This window comes from Anguilla rostrata, chromosome 14 (genome assembly GCF_018555375.3).
Source record: "Anguilla rostrata isolate EN2019 chromosome 14, ASM1855537v3, whole genome shotgun sequence".
NCBI classification, from domain to species: Eukaryota; Metazoa; Chordata; class Actinopteri; order Anguilliformes; family Anguillidae; genus Anguilla; species Anguilla rostrata.
Window position 1 is genome coordinate 6,625,030 of NC_057946.1, and position 19,699 is coordinate 6,644,728.

The 19,699-nt window shown below is 42.4% G+C and overlaps 1 protein-coding gene across 1 annotated transcript in view; it reads right to left on the minus strand.

Annotated features, from left to right (window-relative positions):
- The window catches only part of LOC135239878 (WD repeat and FYVE domain-containing protein 3-like), a 74,093-nt gene that overhangs the window by 49,263 nt on the left and 5,131 nt on the right, over positions 1 to 19,699 (minus strand). The window contains exons 2-8 of the mRNA XM_064308865.1: positions 8,107 to 8,317; positions 6,638 to 6,761; positions 5,186 to 5,295; positions 3,462 to 3,623; positions 2,337 to 2,529; positions 518 to 704; positions 44 to 210 (exon numbers count right to left, since the gene is read on the minus strand). Coding sequence (XP_064164935.1) covers positions 44 to 210; positions 518 to 704; positions 2,337 to 2,529; positions 3,462 to 3,623; positions 5,186 to 5,295; positions 6,638 to 6,761; positions 8,107 to 8,317 — 1,154 coding nt within the window. The remainder of the gene's footprint in view (positions 1 to 43; positions 211 to 517; positions 705 to 2,336; positions 2,530 to 3,461; positions 3,624 to 5,185; positions 5,296 to 6,637; positions 6,762 to 8,106; positions 8,318 to 19,699) is intronic.

The window sequence follows — 19,699 nt, forward strand, 5'->3', positions numbered from 1 at the left end:
AGAGGCGGTTAGTCTTCGTGGTGTTGAGAGTGACGGATCTCACCTTTGCAGGAGGGCTGCGGCACCACGAAGCCGGGCAGGAGGAACGGCGCCCCCGTGGTGAGACCGGCCGGCTTCAGCTCGCCCACTCCGTACGTGCTGAGAGACGTCACCAGGTTGACCAGGTCCTTCAGCGCATCTTTGGAATCGTCCTCTTTGGCCTGTTCTAACCTGAAAGGAAGAAGAGTCGGGTTACTGTAAGGTGTGTGCAACACAGAGACATACAGGGCACCTGCTGAGTCAATCAATAATAATAATGACAATAATAACAATCATAATCATCATAATCATGATAAAATCACCATCATCATCATTAACTAAATTGTAACATGTTTCAAAGAACTATGAGTTTAAATAATTAAACTCATAATCTAGAGGAGTCGTCATAATAAAAATTCAACATCTTGCCAGCGCCCCAAAAGAATTCTGTGAGCCCTTGACTGCTGTCCGTGTACAGTCCCAGTGAGCCGAAGCTTACCTCAGCATCAGGTCACAGAGGAACGTGTACCCCTGGCAGATGCGGAAGTCGTCCAGGAGGGTCTGGGACACGTCGCTGGAGTCCTTCAGGAAACAGGAGAGACCGGCGAACATCTCCACGATCTCCAGGGGCGAGAGGTCGTCCGACTGCTGCATGTTCTGAATGCACGTGGACAAGCACTCTTTCTCTGTGTGTGTGGGGGAGAATACAGGTCTATGAGGCTGGTGTATGACACGGTAATTAATAATTACTATAATGCTAAAATTAGAACAGTCACAGAGATCGTACTACTACAGACGTGAAACAAACAGCCACAGGGGGATTCCGTGAAACGCACTTACAACCATTGAGGGCATGAGCAATTATATCAAAGCCTCCAGATTAATCCGGCTCTACATCTCATTAAGGGCTACTTCACACTATCTCAATATGGCAGCTGAAAAGAAGAGAATTTGTTTTCACGGTGTGACTGGCACCATGGATTGCTTCAGGCTAGCCAGTTAGCATAAATTGGATCTGCCATTCGCATGCTTGGAGCATTGTATGGGTTGCACATTACTTGCGGATTTAATTGTCAATGCTCTCCATAAGCACAGAAGAGATATCAAAACATGGGGGAAAAAAACATGGGAGTAAATGAATTGGTTTCATTTTATTATTATTATTTTATTACATTACAAAAATCATCAGACCCCACTGTGCTTGTGTTTGTTGCAAAAATAGCTTAACGATTTTATGACACAAATGATTTTAATTGGATTTCATTGCAACCTGTGCAGTTTAAACTTTAGGCTACCTCCAGCTATTATGTTAATGACAAATCTGGATGTGGACCCATCCATGCACAATATTATACAGGAATGACAGCATGCTTGAACTAGAATGAACAACAGACATCAAATTCAACTTGCACTCAGTGTGGTACAGTAGCCTATGCGACGAGTTGTTTCGACTGGTGGGTCTTCAGGAAGCAAAAGTACTGTAAAACTTATTTAACTAGGGCAAGTTACAGTACTTATATGTATGACATTTTAATACCATTTTTGACTGAGTTTGAACCTAGGGACTGGGTTTTCCCTTCTCTTCCGTGGCCAGTTGTCAACAAACACAATCTGTTCCATAGTCCTGGATTTACCTCAGTTCCCAATGATGTCTACCTTGTTTGACCTTCCCAAGTCACACGTCCCCTATTTTTAACTGTTTTTCACACTATGTGTTTTTCCCCAAAAACAATACACAGGGCCTTCACTTAATCACTACACACTGAATATTCCTCTCTAGAAACTAAAGGAAAAACTGATGTCCAAAATGGAAACACTAGAAAAGCTCACTTTCAACAAATCAATGTTTATTTAAATGAATAGAAATGTATTATTGTGATAATGACTATCATTTATTTTTCCAAGTCTTATAATTAGAGTTGCTATTGTAATAGTCTTCAAAGTTCACTGGCAGCATAATGTAAACAAATTATTGAACAAAATCACAAAAAAATCACAAGGCTTGGATAAAAACACCCACTGTAGCAGCAAGAATATACGGTAATCCCCAAAGCTCTCAGCACACCACACACACACACACACACACATACAGAGTGACACACACACACACACACAGACTACACACACACACACAGATTCACACATACACACACACACACACACACACACACACACACACACACACAGATTCACACACACACACACACACAGATTCACACACACACACACACACACACACCCATACACACACACTCACACACACACACACACACAGCACACAGACAGACAGACACACACACACACACACACACACGCACCGTGGATGTACTTGACCACGTTGACGCTCAGGCCGTGGCGGGAGATGGTCATCAGCACCTCCCCGGCGCTCCTCCTCCAGGGCAGGTTGTGGGGGGGGCACCAGGAGGTGATGGCGCTGAACAGGAGCTGCAGGTCGTCCTTCTGGGCCAGCTCCTCGGCCGGAGACACAAAACTGCACAGCTTCACCAGGATCTGGCGTACGGACAACAAAGAGCCCTTCATCAGATACGTTCTCACAGGCGTTTCCTGCCTGTGACTACATAACCATTTAAAATACTGCGCATATAACGTGTGTCAAACAAGAATTTAACTGTGGCAGCAAAAGCATTTAGTTAAACATCATATATCACATGCAAAAAGCAATAAATAATCCCAGTAGCGTATAGTAGTAATGAACGCACGTTTGTGTGAACACAAGGCCCGTTTTAAAGCCTGTGTTATTACGGAGTCACCCAGGGGTGCGGGGGATAGCAGGGGAGCTTGTTTCTGTGACGGATATTTTCAGTGGGATCAGATGATGCGTGCGTGACCGCCATGTATACGACAAGCCCAGGCTGAGGGGGGCGAGCTGGTGACAGCTCTGTGCTTTCTGCCGTCCCTCAGCCCTCACACTGGCACTGGAGTGCTGAATTACAGGAGACGAGGGAGGGAGGGAGGAAGAGAGGGAGAGAGAGAGAGAGAGAGAGAGAGAGAGAGCGCAAGAGAGAACCAGAGAGAAAAAGAGCAAGAGTGACAGAGAGAGGCAGAGAGAGAATGAGAGAGCCAGAGAAAAAAAGAGTGAGTTAGAGAGAGTCAGAGAGAGCAAGAGAGAATGAGATAGCAAGAGAGAGCCAGAGAGAAAGAGTGAGAGTGAGAGAGCGAGAGAGCAAGAGAGAGCCAGAGAGAAAAAGAGCGAGAGTGAGAGAGAGAGGCAGAAAGAGTGAGAGAGAATGAGATAGCAAGAGAGAGCCAGAGAGAAAAAGAACGAGAGATTGGGGCAGGGAGAGTGAGAAAGAGAATGAGAGAGCAAGAAAGAGCAAGAGAGTGGGGCAAAGAGAGTGAGAGAGAGAGAGAGAGAGAGAAAATGAGAGAGCAAGAGAGCAAGAAAGAGCAAGAGAGAGAACAGGCTCCACACATTTCCTGACCTGCACAAAGACCTTCTGCAGCAGGGCCCGGCGGTCGGCCAGAGGCAGCTCGGTCTGCGCCGCGCCCGGGACCTCGGGTACGAGCGGCAGGTCAAAGAAGAGGTACAGACACTTCACCAGCGTGGAGGGAACGGACATCGTGGTCATGCAGTCCACCGTTTTCTACAGAGAGAAAGACATGGAACACTGTTATTCTCCAAAAGAAATCGGGTTAGCACGTGGGTAACCTTTTTTTTTTGATTGCCCACTGAAAGAACTGCAGGAAGCTTTAACTTCTCAAAACGATCACTGACTGTCAGATTCAAAGCTTCAGTGAAAACTGATCTTAAAAAAAAAACAACTTCCCATTTCCCACGTCCTCTTTGCTTTCTAAAGCCATGCCCGTAGAAAGCAAGTCATAAAGACTCTTTCTGTTTTAACTCTCCCCTTCCAGTGTTCCAGAAGGAATATGTCTGGTCTCCCCACAGCAAGCATATTTACATAGCTGGACATTATTTATTTAAACTTGTGTTGCAGTGGGTCTCAGGTGTGTGGAAAGTGTGATACAACAAGCAAATATTAAACAAAAAATTTAGCAGCTGTCACCTGCTCCAGTGATAGCTCTGAATCTAATTACACAAGAAGAATGGCAGCATGGTCCCAAAGCAGGTGAGCTTAGAACAACAGAATCCGACCTGCTCATCTGCTTGCAGCGGTGGGGAAAATGAAACCAAAGTCCACATTCATGCTCATTCATGCAAATAAGCCACATAAAATATTTAAAAGCACACACGTATACAAACAATCAAATTAAAAAATAAGCCGCCATCTTAAGCTGAATGATGCATATCTGCCGTTTCAACTTAATGCAAATGCCCAGGTTACGCAGTTGCTCAAAGAACATAAAACTGCCGCATTTGAGAGCTCTACAAGAGAAATATTGCCTGGGCCATGGAAGATAAGGTTAGGGAAAAACTGTATATGTACATTAACGCACAACACACAAAATAAGTACCAGCCAACGTTAAATACATGATGAGCAAGCTGTACTGTATATAAAAGCAAAATTGAATCATCCATTGGGTGCACAATATCATCGTTACTTCATTGGCTTATTGTGAACCTTAGAGTGAATTGTTCATTACAGTGGCACTGGGATAATGTACATCCCTTCAAGCTCAAACTCTTTGTTGTGGTAAGGACAAAGTGCCATATCCTTATTCTAAGCGCTCCCCGCAATGCCAGAAAAGACTTCTCACTCCTGGTGAGGAGAGGAGGCAGTTTATATCTCTTACACGCCACCTCTCTGAAAGAAACCTGGAAAATCCCGAGGATGGATGAACGGAACGGGAATGCTGAAAGAGGACCACGAAGGCCATCCTTTTACAGTGCGAGAAAGGGCTCTGTTGTTCTCATGACATCAGCAGGGGCGGGGGTGCCAGAGCAGCTTTTGCTCACTGGCAACCTGAGTTTAGAATTAGAACACCGATTGATTTCAGATAATTTCACCCGACATGACCCGGCTAAATTTGCTGAAGCATAAAAAAAATACACTTCTCTAAAACAGAAATACTAAAAACGGCTTGGACATGACGTTTTGAATTTCAAGTAAACTGCCGCTGGTTGCGAGCAGTAAGTGCCGCTGGTTTATAATCCACAATGGCAGCATACGAACACTTCTTCGGGTATGACGAATTAGATCCGCCCCTCCACTCCCCCACGTTCCCATCCCTCCAATCACAGACCTGTCCTGATGAGGCCAGCAGGTTAATGGTGGTAAGCAGCATCCAGCCCCGACTGGCCTCCTCACTCTGGTTCACCTCCAGGAACTGCACAATGGCTCGACTGGCGGCCTCTGTGTGGGGACAATCAACATACACATATGGACACACATTATAGCACCTGGACACCAAAATGGTGGATTGTGTTGGTAGCACCTGGAGACCAAAATGGTGGATTGTGTTGGAGTGTGGCTGAAAGGGGTTGGGGGTGGAGATGTGTGTGTACATGCGTGCATGCATGCATGAGGTGTGTTGGTGTGCATATTGCTGTTATGGTTGAGGCGCAGGAACGTTATAGCCTTGTGTACACAACAAGCCTCTTTCAGAGCGAATATATCGCTCCCAGTGCCAGATCTGCGAGGTTCTAGAGACGCTGAAATAATTAGATCCCAAATGAAACCGAATAGACCACAGATACAGCTAATATACTAATGTCAGGTTCCATTAAAAAAATATCACATGACACACAGAGGAACAAACCAGATGTGCAATTATGAACAACGCATAATGTTTGCCACTCACATTTCAGCATGTGCTGGAGTTTCTACAGGCACTCTGGCATTGTTCGCGCTGTCACTGAATAAGCAATGCCACTTCAAAAACATAATGTATTCAAATTGCTTCAGAACTAAACGAGTTTATACAATGGATGCATCATAATTGTAGTGAAATGAGCTTCGCTGTTTTCTAACTGCCATCTTTACTCACAAGGGGCTTCCCAAATGCAGTCATGGCTCGGATTGCTAGGTGATAATTACCTTCAGTAAAGCCCAGTCATAAATTATATTTCAACTCATTTAAGTCAATCATTCTGCAATTTTGTGGAACTCAATACAAACAGTAAAGTTTTTTTTTTTTTTTTTTAGTAAACAAGGTGCTAAATTTCTTCTGTTTTGTGAAGTAGGCATGTTTACATTTCTATATCTTTGCAACGTGCTGTAGGAGGGTGAGTCCCAGGTGCTGCCAACAGCCATGTGGCAGACAGAATAAACATGTGGAGGGCTCATATGGGAGAGTGACGTAAGGTCATACATCCCAGACGAGAACCATCCAAACTTCCTGCAGCTGAAATATGACAGACAATGAGCCACGGCAGGTTTGCATCAAGGGCATGGAAGAGCGGCAAATCAAGAGTGCACGTTTCCCAGAATGTAGGCTGCACCCCCCAAGATCACATGAACTTAAATTTCCAACATTCAACTATTTTCCGCTGAGCCAAGATCAAAATTGGTGTGTATTAAACCAGGATATAGCACAGAACTTGATGACTTGGCAAATAAAGAACCTAAACTACTTCCAGAACCCTTCTCTTCCTCCTGGCTCCCAGATACTCAAGCAAGGAGGTGGATATCTGTGCGTGGCACAACGTGGCACAGGTGCCACATCTCTCTGCTTTTTCCCTCAAAACGGACGTACCTGTGGATTTATTAGAAGCTCTCCGTCGGATCTCAGTCACCATCAGCCGGGACACCTGGGTGGTGAACTGCAGCAGGTCAGAGAACTTTTCTGTCATCGTGCTGGGCGGGGCGTTCCCAAATACCTGTGATGTGGGAGGGAAGTGAGAGAAACGGGGTCACAAGCCTTCCAAAGAAGACATCCGCACTTGGGATGTCCCATTTCACACGTCTTTAAACATTTCAACTTTAATTGGACTAAATAGTACATTAATTGCTTCACAATGTAAGTTTTACAACACAACAGTCTCAGGAAGCAACATTTTAAAAAGTCAGACTCCTCAGTATAGTAACACATGTAGGTTATCAAATAATGCCTTCCCACTCATTTACATTTGCAAAATAGTGTCGTGAAATAGGCCTAGACCATTAACTCAACACACTGCATAAGCTGCTGCTCATTTTTACACTTATTTTTCATGAGGTGATAGGTTCACTCACTCAGGTTCACTCTGTTGAATTACACATTTAAGAGAAATAGTGCAAACCCGTAACATGTACGAATATTTAATTTTTTAAAAAGATTGAATTGATGCTAAAATACATCTGTTAAAGTTATTTGTGGGTACTCAGTGGGGTTCACTGTTTATCAAATTAACCAGCTTAGAGTAATTTTTTTATTCCCCCTCACATTAATCACCCTTAAAGACAACCAAATTACTTTTCACACATGTTAGTACATTTGTAAACAGTCTGAGAGCCATGCATCATCAAATTCACAGCTAGACACAAATTCCTTGCTGCTGGCATACATCTGAACACAGGATAATGCTATTGCTTGTTGTTGTATATTTCAAAACAGATTAACTCCATATTAATGCCCATAATTGTTGATGAGATGTTGTATGTCAGTTGTACACATACTTTCGGCTATATAGATGAAAGCTACACTTGAGGACTTTGTCTCACACTACGTGGAAAACAGGACTCGTTTTGGCAAAGGAATGTTTCGCCATGAGTGTGTGAATAGTAAGAGTGGCAGTTGTGCCTCATTGAAGAATTCCACTCTGTTAAGAACTCTTCACAACCCATACAGGCACCTCCCTCTCTTATAACCAACCAATCATGTCACATTTATTCTTTACATATAAAAGCCAATATAAACAGGGAGCAAAAAGTAAAGTGACTTCTGTGGTGTCTGGTTTTATTTTGTGGTGATCAAAGGAATCACAGTGCCCCTGAAGACACATATCACTTCATATTGGTGATCCATTTACTGTTACGGACACATAATCTCGTACAGACATCGACAGCGAGCACTCAGGAGGGTGTACAGGTAACGCAAGCACGTATAAAATAAACACTTATGCAAGTTCTGAGTGTCAACAGCCTTGAGCAAACCCTTCCCTCGGTTTGGCCAGGTCTGTCTGTTTACTGGAGAGGGAGACATTTGACACTCACGGGCTCCACCCTCTCACCCCAGGCACTCACCCGGTTGAAGACAGGCAGCATCATGTACAGCTTCTCCTCCTGCTCCTTCTGGGTCATGTGACGCGGCGGGTGGCACAGCTCGGAGAACAGGCGACGCAGGTGCATCAGGCCCAGCGCGTTGTCCTGGGGGCTGCACTCCTCCTGCCGCGGCCGTCCCATGATCCTCTTCACCATGTTCATCTTGAGCGGCTTCTTCAGGACAAAGCCAGCCCTGAAAGGCAGCAGGATGGAGGGAGGGTAAAGGAAAGAGAGAGAGAGAGAATGCAATGCAAAATAAGTAGGATAGAGTGAGGAAGAAAGATTGAAAGGGGGAATATGACAGGTATGGGGCAAAGGAAAGCAGGAGAAGGAAAATCAGTCACTCTGTTTATAAAGGCAGAAACAATACTGAGCAGTTGAGAGTGTTTGTGTCAGTTGATACTCCAGCATCGAAGCCCACGTATCTGTAACTCACTGCACAGACCTGGAGACTCACAGGCCCTGCACTGTCACATTCATCACATTTATCTTCCACAACAGCTCCCTTTGAACACTGCATTACATCTGACTTCATTTCACACCATTTAAGAGAGTGACATTTAATAACCACCGTGACATATAAATAACACATCCATACCAATTACAAAAAATCTGCCTCTGGAAAAAGGCATGGCAACTGCATTTCACGAACAAAACAGAAAGTAATGTTGAGGGGTGGATGCACTCAAATTGAATTAGCCTGCATTTACTCATGAGATCACTTTATTTGGAAAGTTAGATCAGTCTTAATAGGCTGCGGCTTTAATGGCTGTCTTATTTTGGCCACTTAATTTCCTTGATTCTTCAAGTGATCATGTCAAAGATCCAATTAATAAACCGTCTTTTGTGTGATACTGTGTTACGTTGTTTATATCTTCCTGTCACTGCGTGAATTCCACTTTTTGTGGAGTCTACTTCTGTGTTTCTCTTTCAGAGCCTATGACATTTGGGTCTACAGTTAGGCTTGTCATCACAGAAGAGCAGTGTTAGTATTGGGAAAGAATCGTGTTTCCCAAAAAAGACCCTATTGCACATCTGGCCACAAGCTGCTCTTTAACATAAAGGGGAAAACAGCAGACCTTAAGGATTTAGTTTAGTCCGAAATGAACTTCAAAAAATTCCTGTTACAATGGAATGTGCAGCAATATGAAGGCTACACAGGAAGTACAGTATTCTGAGCTCACAGCCACCACCGGTATGCACCTTCACAAAAGATCTAGAACAGCCTGTAAAAGTAACACACGTTCAGTGCATTTAAAGGACTGCATTCTCACACTTTTCCCGATAGGGAATTTGTATGTTATCTTTCCTTTGTTGATGGAAAGTACGGAAACCATGGATTCTAACCAAATGTAATATAGTGCAAAGGGTCCATACAATAATGTCCCTTATTCAGAACACACCGGCTGCCTCCCTAGACTCACACGGTTCTGTAATGCTGATCTTTTTTGGGCTTGGTTTGCTGACTGCAGACTGAGTGTAAATTATTTCCCTTCGTGCTCGATGTGACAAACACACCCATCCCGGTGTCTTCCCTCATTGAATGTAGCCTTTTGGGAAAGTGAGAAGTTACCACCTGGATTTTCTGTCACAAGATCGGTAAAGCAAAACAAGAAATCTGCAGCCTGTTCAGTTCAACAAGTAAATCTGAGTACTCAGGTTCACAAAATAATGACACTTGATAAAGTTTCCCACCTATGTATTAAGTCAGTGGTTCTCAACAAGCATAAACTTCTCAATGATAAGCATCATCATACATTGTATTTCCATTATAAAACATTGCATTTATAAATGTACATTCTATAGAGACAATTAACTTCCACTCCTACTTCTGCAAGTGCCCATCTGATTATAGAGCTGTAGGTGAATATGCAGATTAAAAGGGCTAAGCTTTCCTTGACACCAGTCAGATGCTATTTCAGAGCCAAATAAGATAAATCTCACTGAATCTAATAATGATAAATGAAAACAGATAATATTCTTTCATTTGTTTTTAATGTACTGATTCCAGATATGCCCACATTGTCAAACCCTTTAGATTAGTGGTTGGTCTGGCAGAGTGCATATGCAAATATGCAGCTTTTATGAGGCCCACCAAAAAAAAGGCAGCTGCTATTTGATGATGAAAGAAAATTACCTTTCTCATTGCACAGTACTCGGAGATCCATGAAAGTTGCTACATAAATTCAATCTACTGTGCCCCTGCAGTAAATCTTCAGGTCCTGTCTAGTGCTTTAGTGTACCTTGCCCACATGACAGGTAGGAAACAGTTAACTGCCAACAGCCATCATCAAAGTTATTGAAGTAGTCAGCTATAAAGAAAACTAAGACAGAGTAGGTCAAAGAGACTCCTCATTTCAGTCTCACTGACATGGTATAGTATGTGTCATTGGGAGAGAAGGTAGAATGAAGAGCAACTCCATTTACATCTGAATAACTGAATGGCAGCACTATCGATATGTTCTTCCTGGGAAGTTTCTCGTGTAAAGCAAGCAGATTTTTAACAACAAAATATGTGCAGGGTACAGAAATGGGTAGATTTTGCGAGGTTACGGGTAGCCTATATTACCTAATTTGCCGGTGCTGCCAAGACAGCCCGTGACAGTAAAGTAGGTTAGATGTAATATTTATGACTTTCCAGAGGCGGAAAGAACAGTGCAATTGGAAGAACAATGCCTCTCTCCACCTCAATTTCTCTTTATAAAAACCTTTCTTCCACAGACTCAAGCGCTTTGAATGCCGCACTTGAAACCTCCAACACTGACAACTATGCAATCTTTAAAATAAAACATTTTTATTCATTTTCAACAAAAAGCAATAAAAAAATGGATACTAATGCCACTATACGGAATATAACTCATTAAACAAATGCTGAGTGCACAGACTCATCTCCCAGTTGAGTGCCCTTAATATCAAGAAGCTACAGCTATAAACTAATAGGAGGATGCACTTACTATACATTGCACATATTTTGTGTTCCTTCCACGGTCACTTGATTTTGTGTGTATGCAAATGGAGCTGAAGGTCACGCAGTGTATCAGTAAACAGTTCTGTGATGTAAATAATCAGAATCATGTTTCATTTGTGTGATAACACTGCCATGCTGTCACTAGGCCATAATGATTCATTTTAAATATAAAAATAGCTACAAAGAATGAGATGCATTGCTCAGAGATACAGTCATCACAGCCCACTCTAGACTGGAAAAACGTCAAAGGGACAAGGGTTCACTTCAAATTAGGTTTATATAATGCATAACTTAAGACCAAGGACACCAGTTTATCTAGGACAGTTTTTCCACCTGTAATTCAGTCCTCCCTCAGTAAGAGGTCAATAGAGTCTTCTTGTCAATCAAGTAACACATTGCCCTTCCCACTTATCTACATAAACTGCCACTACCTAAGCACAGAGGATGACTGACAGCAATGTTCCCATGGTCACATGTTGCCTTCATTACAAAGCACCACAGATGTGCAGCAGACATTTTCATAGTGTTGGACAGTAACTTTTTTTTTTCCTAAGCAATGGGAAATAGAGATAAAAAAGGAATTACATTACTTGATCAAAAACAGTTCAGTAAGACAAACCATAATGAAATAGTCTGCAGTGGCATTGGCTTTTTTTAATGAAAAGTTTGAACAGATTAGGCTAACTAAAATAAAAAAAGTTTAAACTTTGTATTTGATAATGGTGGGTTGTTTCCTCTGGTTTTCTTTGGTGGTCCTTAGTGTCAGCTTATCCATAGGAAGTGTGGACACTGCAATGTAACAGGACAGTCCAAAATTTTCACAATATGCTTCACAGACAACCCTGGCCTAAACCACCACAGAAGCACGCCTAAAGCAGGAAGAAAAGACTAACTAAACAGCAGGAAGGAGACAGATGACATCTTCACAGCGACAGCAATACACCCTCCCTAACACCTTCCAGAACAAGAAAGAACTTCAAAACATAAGCCGCGTTTCCACCGCAGGAACTATACCCCGGAACTAGGAACCTTTTGAGGAACTCAGTGCGTTTCCACCGCAGAAACTAGGGTCTAAATTTAGTTCTGGGGGCTTTGTTTTACCCCCCAAAACGTTCCTGCTCGGGGGGTAGTACTTTCCGAAAGTACAGGAACCTTTTGGGTGGAGCTTGCAGCGCTGAACATTTCTGATTGGTCGAGTACTCGTAGCATTTGTGTTGTATTTATTTTCCGCCATTACCCGCCATGTTTGAAAATATGCAGCGGCAAACCAATTTATTTTCATAATAACTTATAATCAAACCTGTATGTTATGCGGCGCAGTAGCCTACTTTTGGTTATAGCCTGCCAACGTCTTGGAATTATAACGTGTGCTCTTCTGTTCTTTTCTTGCTTTAGTATTCGTTTTATAAAATGCTAAGCATTCGTGCTGGCTACCAAAACATTCAAACGGATTAATTTGGTTGCTGAATATTTTCTTCCGGATTTTCTTTGTTAGCCCGTTGTAATTGACTCAAAACGTTTGATACAGTTATGTGAGGTATGCGGTAGTTCTGCATAATTAACATTGGTGATACAGTACAAGCAAACTGGAAATCACCTTCCGCACTTTTTATCCGGGTAAAATAACAGGTTAATTCTAGTAATCTTCCCTTTAGCTTTTTCAGACTGCCGTAATTTTACTGCCATTTTTCAATTCCACGAAAAGACCAGGAAGACTATGGACTCATTTATGGTGCATGGTTCGCATCTGGAGGGCACACTTCGCTGCTCGGCTAGCAGTAACTTCGAAGGAAAGCAAACGGTGGCTGTACCACTACTAAATTTACATTTTCACGCAAGTCCGAGTTTTCGTTCTATTCTTGTCATTTTGCCATTAGCCTATATGGAATTGACGACGAGAAAGTAATCAAACAGCAAATTGTTTACAACGTGTGCATGTTTTCTGCTGTTGTTGCCAGTTATACATATAAATGTGAATGCATTCTGTCGCTTCGGATGTCAAGACATGAAAGCGAATGTTCGCATAAAAACATAATGAATGTGTTTGAGAGGATATATGAAAATCAATAAATACAAAAGTAACCATATATAGTCATTGTTGGTAACCCGTTGTATAAGTGGAATAAACCCCTCTGGGCTGTCCCGGTTATTAGAAAATAATGTAGGCTACTTCGGTGGTAGTATGGGGTTACGGAAGAAATCATATGACAGACGGACCGACGACAACGTTGCTTTTTCATACGTCAGTGGGCTAATTTGCCTAATCTTCGCGGTACTTTAGACCCCGGTGGAAACGCAGACAACCATTGGCTGAAGGAACCTTTTAGTTCCTGGTAAAGTAGTTCCTGGGACTGAAAGTTCCGGGTAATTTTGGTGGAAACGCGGCTATAGTCCACCACTACCCCAGCGCCCAATCTGAAGTTCCTGTGACTAACCTCCAAAGAAAACTGACCATGGAACTTAAAAGGTCCACCAAAACAGAGGTGCCACAGACCTGCGCTGCCCTGTCCCTCAGAGGTGAACTGAAGTGGAGAGCAGTGCGAGCCTTTGAGGTCTCCAGGCCCCCTGAGAGACTCCCCGTCCGTCTGCGCGCTCCGCCGATCGATGCTTCAAGCCTAATGTGCTTCCATTCCCACGTCTCTCAAACATGAGCCGTCTATCTGGATGGCCTGTGAAGTCCGGGGAGCTCAGACCTGACTGGCCCCGGGGGATGGGAAGCACCGGCAGGGCACCGCAGGTGAAGCCCGTCCAGATTGACCTGCTTCGCTCAGAGGGAGGCTAACCCCCCAGCAGCCTGGGGGCCTGCTAACAGCCCAGTGTGAAGCCTTGTTTGGCCCCCACACAGCATACTAGTTACAGGATTCGCGCCACGTCGTCAACCACCATTTTTGTCAGCCAAAGGAAAAACGGAAGATTGTTTATGTTAAGATTCCATGACGGTGATTCCAAGTGCACTATGATGACAAAATAAAGTACAAGATAACTGTAAAATATGAGAAATAAGTTCAAATCTAAAAAAAAAAAAAACTGCTGAATAGACAGCACTTGGGGAAAAGGCTTCTGACACTTAATTTTAGAGTATGTGCACCAGTGTTACAAAACAAACATGCTTAAGTCATGGCCTCCGCAAACAGAGCAGTGAGTGAGCGGCAGCCTGTTGCTCTTCAGGCAGGTGGCCAGGGGGAAGCTGGCAGTGGCATTTGGAGGACTGAAAATATCCCCGTCCACTTTACAGGACCCCGCATTGTTCTCCCTGATTCGCGCCCCTCCCCCCCGAGGCAGACACAAAGGGAATTACAGTGCACCTCTGCCACGCAAGTGCTGTGTAGCTAACGCTAGGAAAATGTCCCTTCCAAGCCCATTAGCATGAGCAAAGAAAGCATTCATCACACTGAACGCAGGCTGCGAGTAATGACATGGCCGCGTGATCGTCACCATAGAATACTTTGGTACAAACATTTCCTCTGATAAGATTCCCTAATTCCTTGACGGCGATAAATATTGCACATTACATGAGCCCGAGGATTTTGGAAAGTGTGCATATTACTAGTGATCATCCTTGTGAATAGATGAAGGAAAATAACAGAATGTGAACAACGCTAGATTAAATACCACAGAAGGGGCTGAGGATGCTGCAAATATGCACTCTCAGGACAATTATGTATGTTGGGAACATTCGCTGAGGACATCATGCCAGGCTTAGACATTGGTGAATAGCCTACTTATTTTTATGCATTAACACAGTTTATTGGCCCAAGATTCCAGGCTTTTGGTAATGTGTATTTTGGTTAGACCATCAAACCAGTTCATCTGAATGGTTACATTACATAACAGAAATTCCATTACTGCTTAATCCCTGTTAAACACTGAGTTAGCCTCACTGCGACACATCAAACAGTTTTGTTTTTTTTTAAATTAGGATTTTTAAAATCTAATTCTAGGCTTGACAACTTAACATTACGCTTTTCTTTGTGAAGATGATACCATGAAATGCAAATAAAGGCCTAATTAGGAAACTCCACACTGAAATAGATCATCTCTCTTGGCATATTCTCTGTCACCCAGGCAAACCTTTTAATACGGCGCACCAAATTCAATATCCTCACATTAGTTCATTTGACAACAGCCACAAGAAAAGACTTAATCACAATTTCTTGATGCTTTGGTCAAAAACGATGGGGAGTTTTAATAAAGCACACAACTGCATCAACCAGCCGTTCGGCTTTTTTAGCCTTGTGCAGCATTTGTGCCATTCTCAAACTGAGGCGCTCCAAAAACTGCCTGAAAAAGGTGACTAATTATGCTTTGAGAAACTTGTTCTTAAAAAAAAACACAGGCAGCACTTTCAAAGACAGCTTTTAAGCTGTTACCAAATGCCAATCCAGCAACTGAAACTGAGGTGAGGAGCACTCACCAAGCACCAAGGGTGGAGCAAATGTCAACAGTAAACAAGGAACTGACAAGGAAGCTCCACAATAAAAACCTGATGACTGATGGGTGGAGGAAATTTACATAACTAAAAAATGCTCCTAAAGCAGCTGACCTATTTCCAGAGCCACAATGAATAGGACAACAGATCACAGACTGATAGCCTAACACTATTTCATCATGACAGTGGAAGGCTGCTTTAATCTTTAGACTGCTTTTAGTCTTTTCAGGGTTTACCAAATGGGAGGATGATATCAACTGAAACGCTTGGCTTACCACACACTGATGATTATGAAATGTGACTTCTGATGACTGTAACTTTTTTTATTTGATGGAACTTTAAATCCATCTTAAATTGACAGCATCCGTGCTTCTGGCAGGAAAACAAATTTCTCATTTGTTTATAAGTCACAGGTGCACACAATGGTACAAAAACAGTTTAAAATTGTGCACCTTCACTTCCTCTGTTCATATCAGCGCACAGTGGCTTACTGTGCTAAAGTACAATAAAGGTGCAAAAATATTTGGATTTGTTTTTTTCAAATGTGTTAGAGAATCCAGTGAAACAGATTTCTGAGGTAACTCAAAAAAAAACAAGGGAACCATGCTTTTAGTCCATTTGCGTAGCTAGTGAAAGGACATGAGCAACAGGGGGTCCAAACAAAGACTATTACATTCCTTTTAGTCTTCCATTTCTGCCGTCACTACATCAATTTTCACAGCTTCTTTTCTTGTATTCAGTTTACAGGGCTCCATCACTGTCAGTTCAACAACAATTACACACCTCATATTTTCAGCATCACTTCAAAATGTAAATTGCAGCCAATGGCACTTAAATATCTTTTAGTTTTTTTCATTCCCATTTTGCAGTGTGACAATGTGCTGTGATTCATTAAAATGCATAGGGTTGCACTGAGAGTCACAATGATTAGCCTACCTCATCTCCAAATTCATGTTCTGTATGACATGCTAATCATGAGTTCTTCAATTAAAATGCTTCCCTTTTTCATCAGAGATTGCTTGCAATTCAGTCATAAATACATGAAAGAAACTACTGCAAAGCAAAGAAAACACAGTATCCACACTTTTAAGAGCCAGTGTATAAACCAGTTAATTTCAATGGATTAGCAGTCATTCTGAGTTACTAAGAAAACAAGTAAAATAGAAACACTACTGACTTGCACATTCTGCATTTATTGACACTTGTCAAACTTTGTTTTAAAAAAAAAACTAATCTTTGAGTCAAATATTAAAATATGTAGATAAACCTATAACCAACATTTGAACCACATGCTACACCTTGTGAAAAGGCCTTAAGACAAACAGCACAGTAACTCTTAATAACCAAAAGACATCAGATGGTACATAAATAACACGGTAGTCAGCTCTTAGTACACATCAGAAGCCTAACCAGCTCAGGAGCCTTATGTGTACCTGCTGCTCTCCCGATGTCCCTCCAGCATCTCAATATTATACCCCCCGTTTGCTGTGAGATCCCAAAGAAAAGCCACTGCCAGCAGCCGGCTTGCTCCAGGTCCAGAGAGAAGGGCTTCAATAGGATCCGGGACCTTGGCCCTTCACTGGGAGTACCAGGACACTATTGTGTCAGTGTGCAAAGCAGCCAGCAAGGGCTGGCACAGCTGAGCCCCCTGTCGCCAGCTCCAACGCAGGGGAATGGCCGGGGGGGGCTCTGTGAGACCCAAAGCGGAAGATACCATCCAAGCTCTTCAGAGGGTAGACAATGTCTCTCATTCAAAAATGACTTTTCCAGCAAGACGAAATTCCGCTACCATTTTTGCCACAGACTCAGTCAGCACCACTCATGCATAATTTTAAAGTGATCTAGGCTACATCCTGCCATTAATAATAGACATCCACGTTTTTTTTTTTTAATTTAGAAATCAACTTATTTTTATTCAACAACTGTTTTGTTTCTTCATGGTTTATTTCTATATTAAAAACAACCTTGCTTGCAAACAAAAAGCTGGCACCTTTTGTATTCACAAGTGTATTCACACTACCTTAAATGGCCCGGAATGGTGAATTTGACCGCAACATGAAAATAGGGTAAAATACTGTATAACAACAATTGTGAAAATAATAATTTAGTTTTTCTGTACAAACATTAGGAAGAATTTTTCATGCGCAGATAGTCAATGCGTGCAATAGCCTGCCAGGTCATGTAGTAGAGGCAGACATTCTGGGGATTTTCAAGACTAGGCTTGATACGGTGTTAGATACTATCTAGGCTGTAGGCAATCAGAGCACTAGTCAGGAAAATGGTGAGCATTGTTGGGCTGAATGGCCTGTTCTCGTCATTATGTTCTGTCATGTTATGTGTGATTTATTTTGTGTTCTTTGCTATTTACAGTATGATTCATCAATTACAGTATACAGTAAAAGAAAGAAACAGATAAACAGACATGCAACTAAACAGAATAATGTGATTGTTGATCCTGAGGATGTTGACAGATAGAAATAATAGGATAAATAACAGCTAATCAGACTTGTTTCATTGTTACACACAAAACCCTGCGGCTAATGTGAATAAATCTGGTGTACACTGCCAAACGGGCTTGCTAAATGTAAAGTCTGCTGTGTTGAGAGCGATACCATGAGCACTTCATCTCCAGACTACCCTGCGGCATCACATAACAAGCCACGGCCACAGACACAGCCACGTGTAGCCAAACCATTCTGTGCCATTCAGCCAAGCTTGAAGTGTTAGACAACAATTGCCAGCAATTTTCCAAAAATAAAAACAAACCAGGCACCCAACGAATACGCCACAGATTCAGTAAAACTCAGTCAATATGGTGCAAAGACTGTCTCCTTCCATGAACAGCCATGCAATTTTTTCAGCCCTCAGTTTATATGATGTCTTGACTGCAGGAATGCAGGGAACGTATGTGACCGGGGGTGTATAAGACTATTTCCTCTCTGGATCTCAGATGCCAAAACCAGCCAAGGCACTATGGCCTACTATGCAGATTGTACAAAACCACTCTATAATTACACTTTAATTCAATTATACATGGGGCAAGCCCTGCAGGCCTGTAGTTCAGGAAACACACACACACACACATACACGCACCACACACCACACACATACACACACACACACACACATACACGCACCACACACCACACACACACACACACACACACACACACATACACGCACCACACACACACACACACACACACACACCACACACATACGCACACACACACACACACACACTCACACACACGCACCACACACACACACACACACACGCACCACACACCACACACACACACACACACACACACACACACGCACACACACGCCACACATACACCATGTGCCTTCTTGTACAATAAACACAAATCACTGGAATAGAGCCTTTCAGTGTCAAATGAAGGAAAATGTTAATTCCACGTCTGAATGAAGCCATATACAGTAAGATGTGATCTGTGAATGAGAGATGAGTATGCATTGTCCTGAATGGTATGACCCAACAGAACACATCAGTCATGCTGGATTAGTTCTATCCTGCAGGCCATAACATCTAATGAGAGAGGATCATTCTCAAAAGCTCTGAATAAGCTTATCATTTTAATTAGTGTTATGTTCACGTCCCACAAACTATCATCATCCAGTTTTACTAAATTGGCTAACGTTCCTTCATTAAGTATTACTGCACATACATGTATACAGTTGCAAGAAAAAGTTTGTGAACCATTTGGAATAACCAGGATTTCATTTCTGCATTAATTACTCATTAAATGTGGTCTGATCTTCATCTGCGTCACAATAATAGACTAAACAAATAATTGTACTTCTTGTCAATACTTGTCATCATTTAAACATTCACAGTCTAGTTTGGAAAAAGAATGCGAACCTCTAGGAGAATAACTTTTAACCAGATTTAATGAGTAATTACTGCAGAAAAGGGTTCACAAACGATTTCTTGCAACTATATGTTGGGGCAAGCACTGAACGTGCAACACAAAAATAACTACACGTAGGCCATTTGATATTTCTTCATATTCTGCATGCAAATGCAGTAATATATTTTACATAACTCATATAAGGCAGATGCTATTACAATGGCCCATGTTTCAGTAATGAGCTCTGTGACATGGAAATGAATGGGGCATGCCAGGGACCCATTGGGGGGAAAGTAGAGGTAA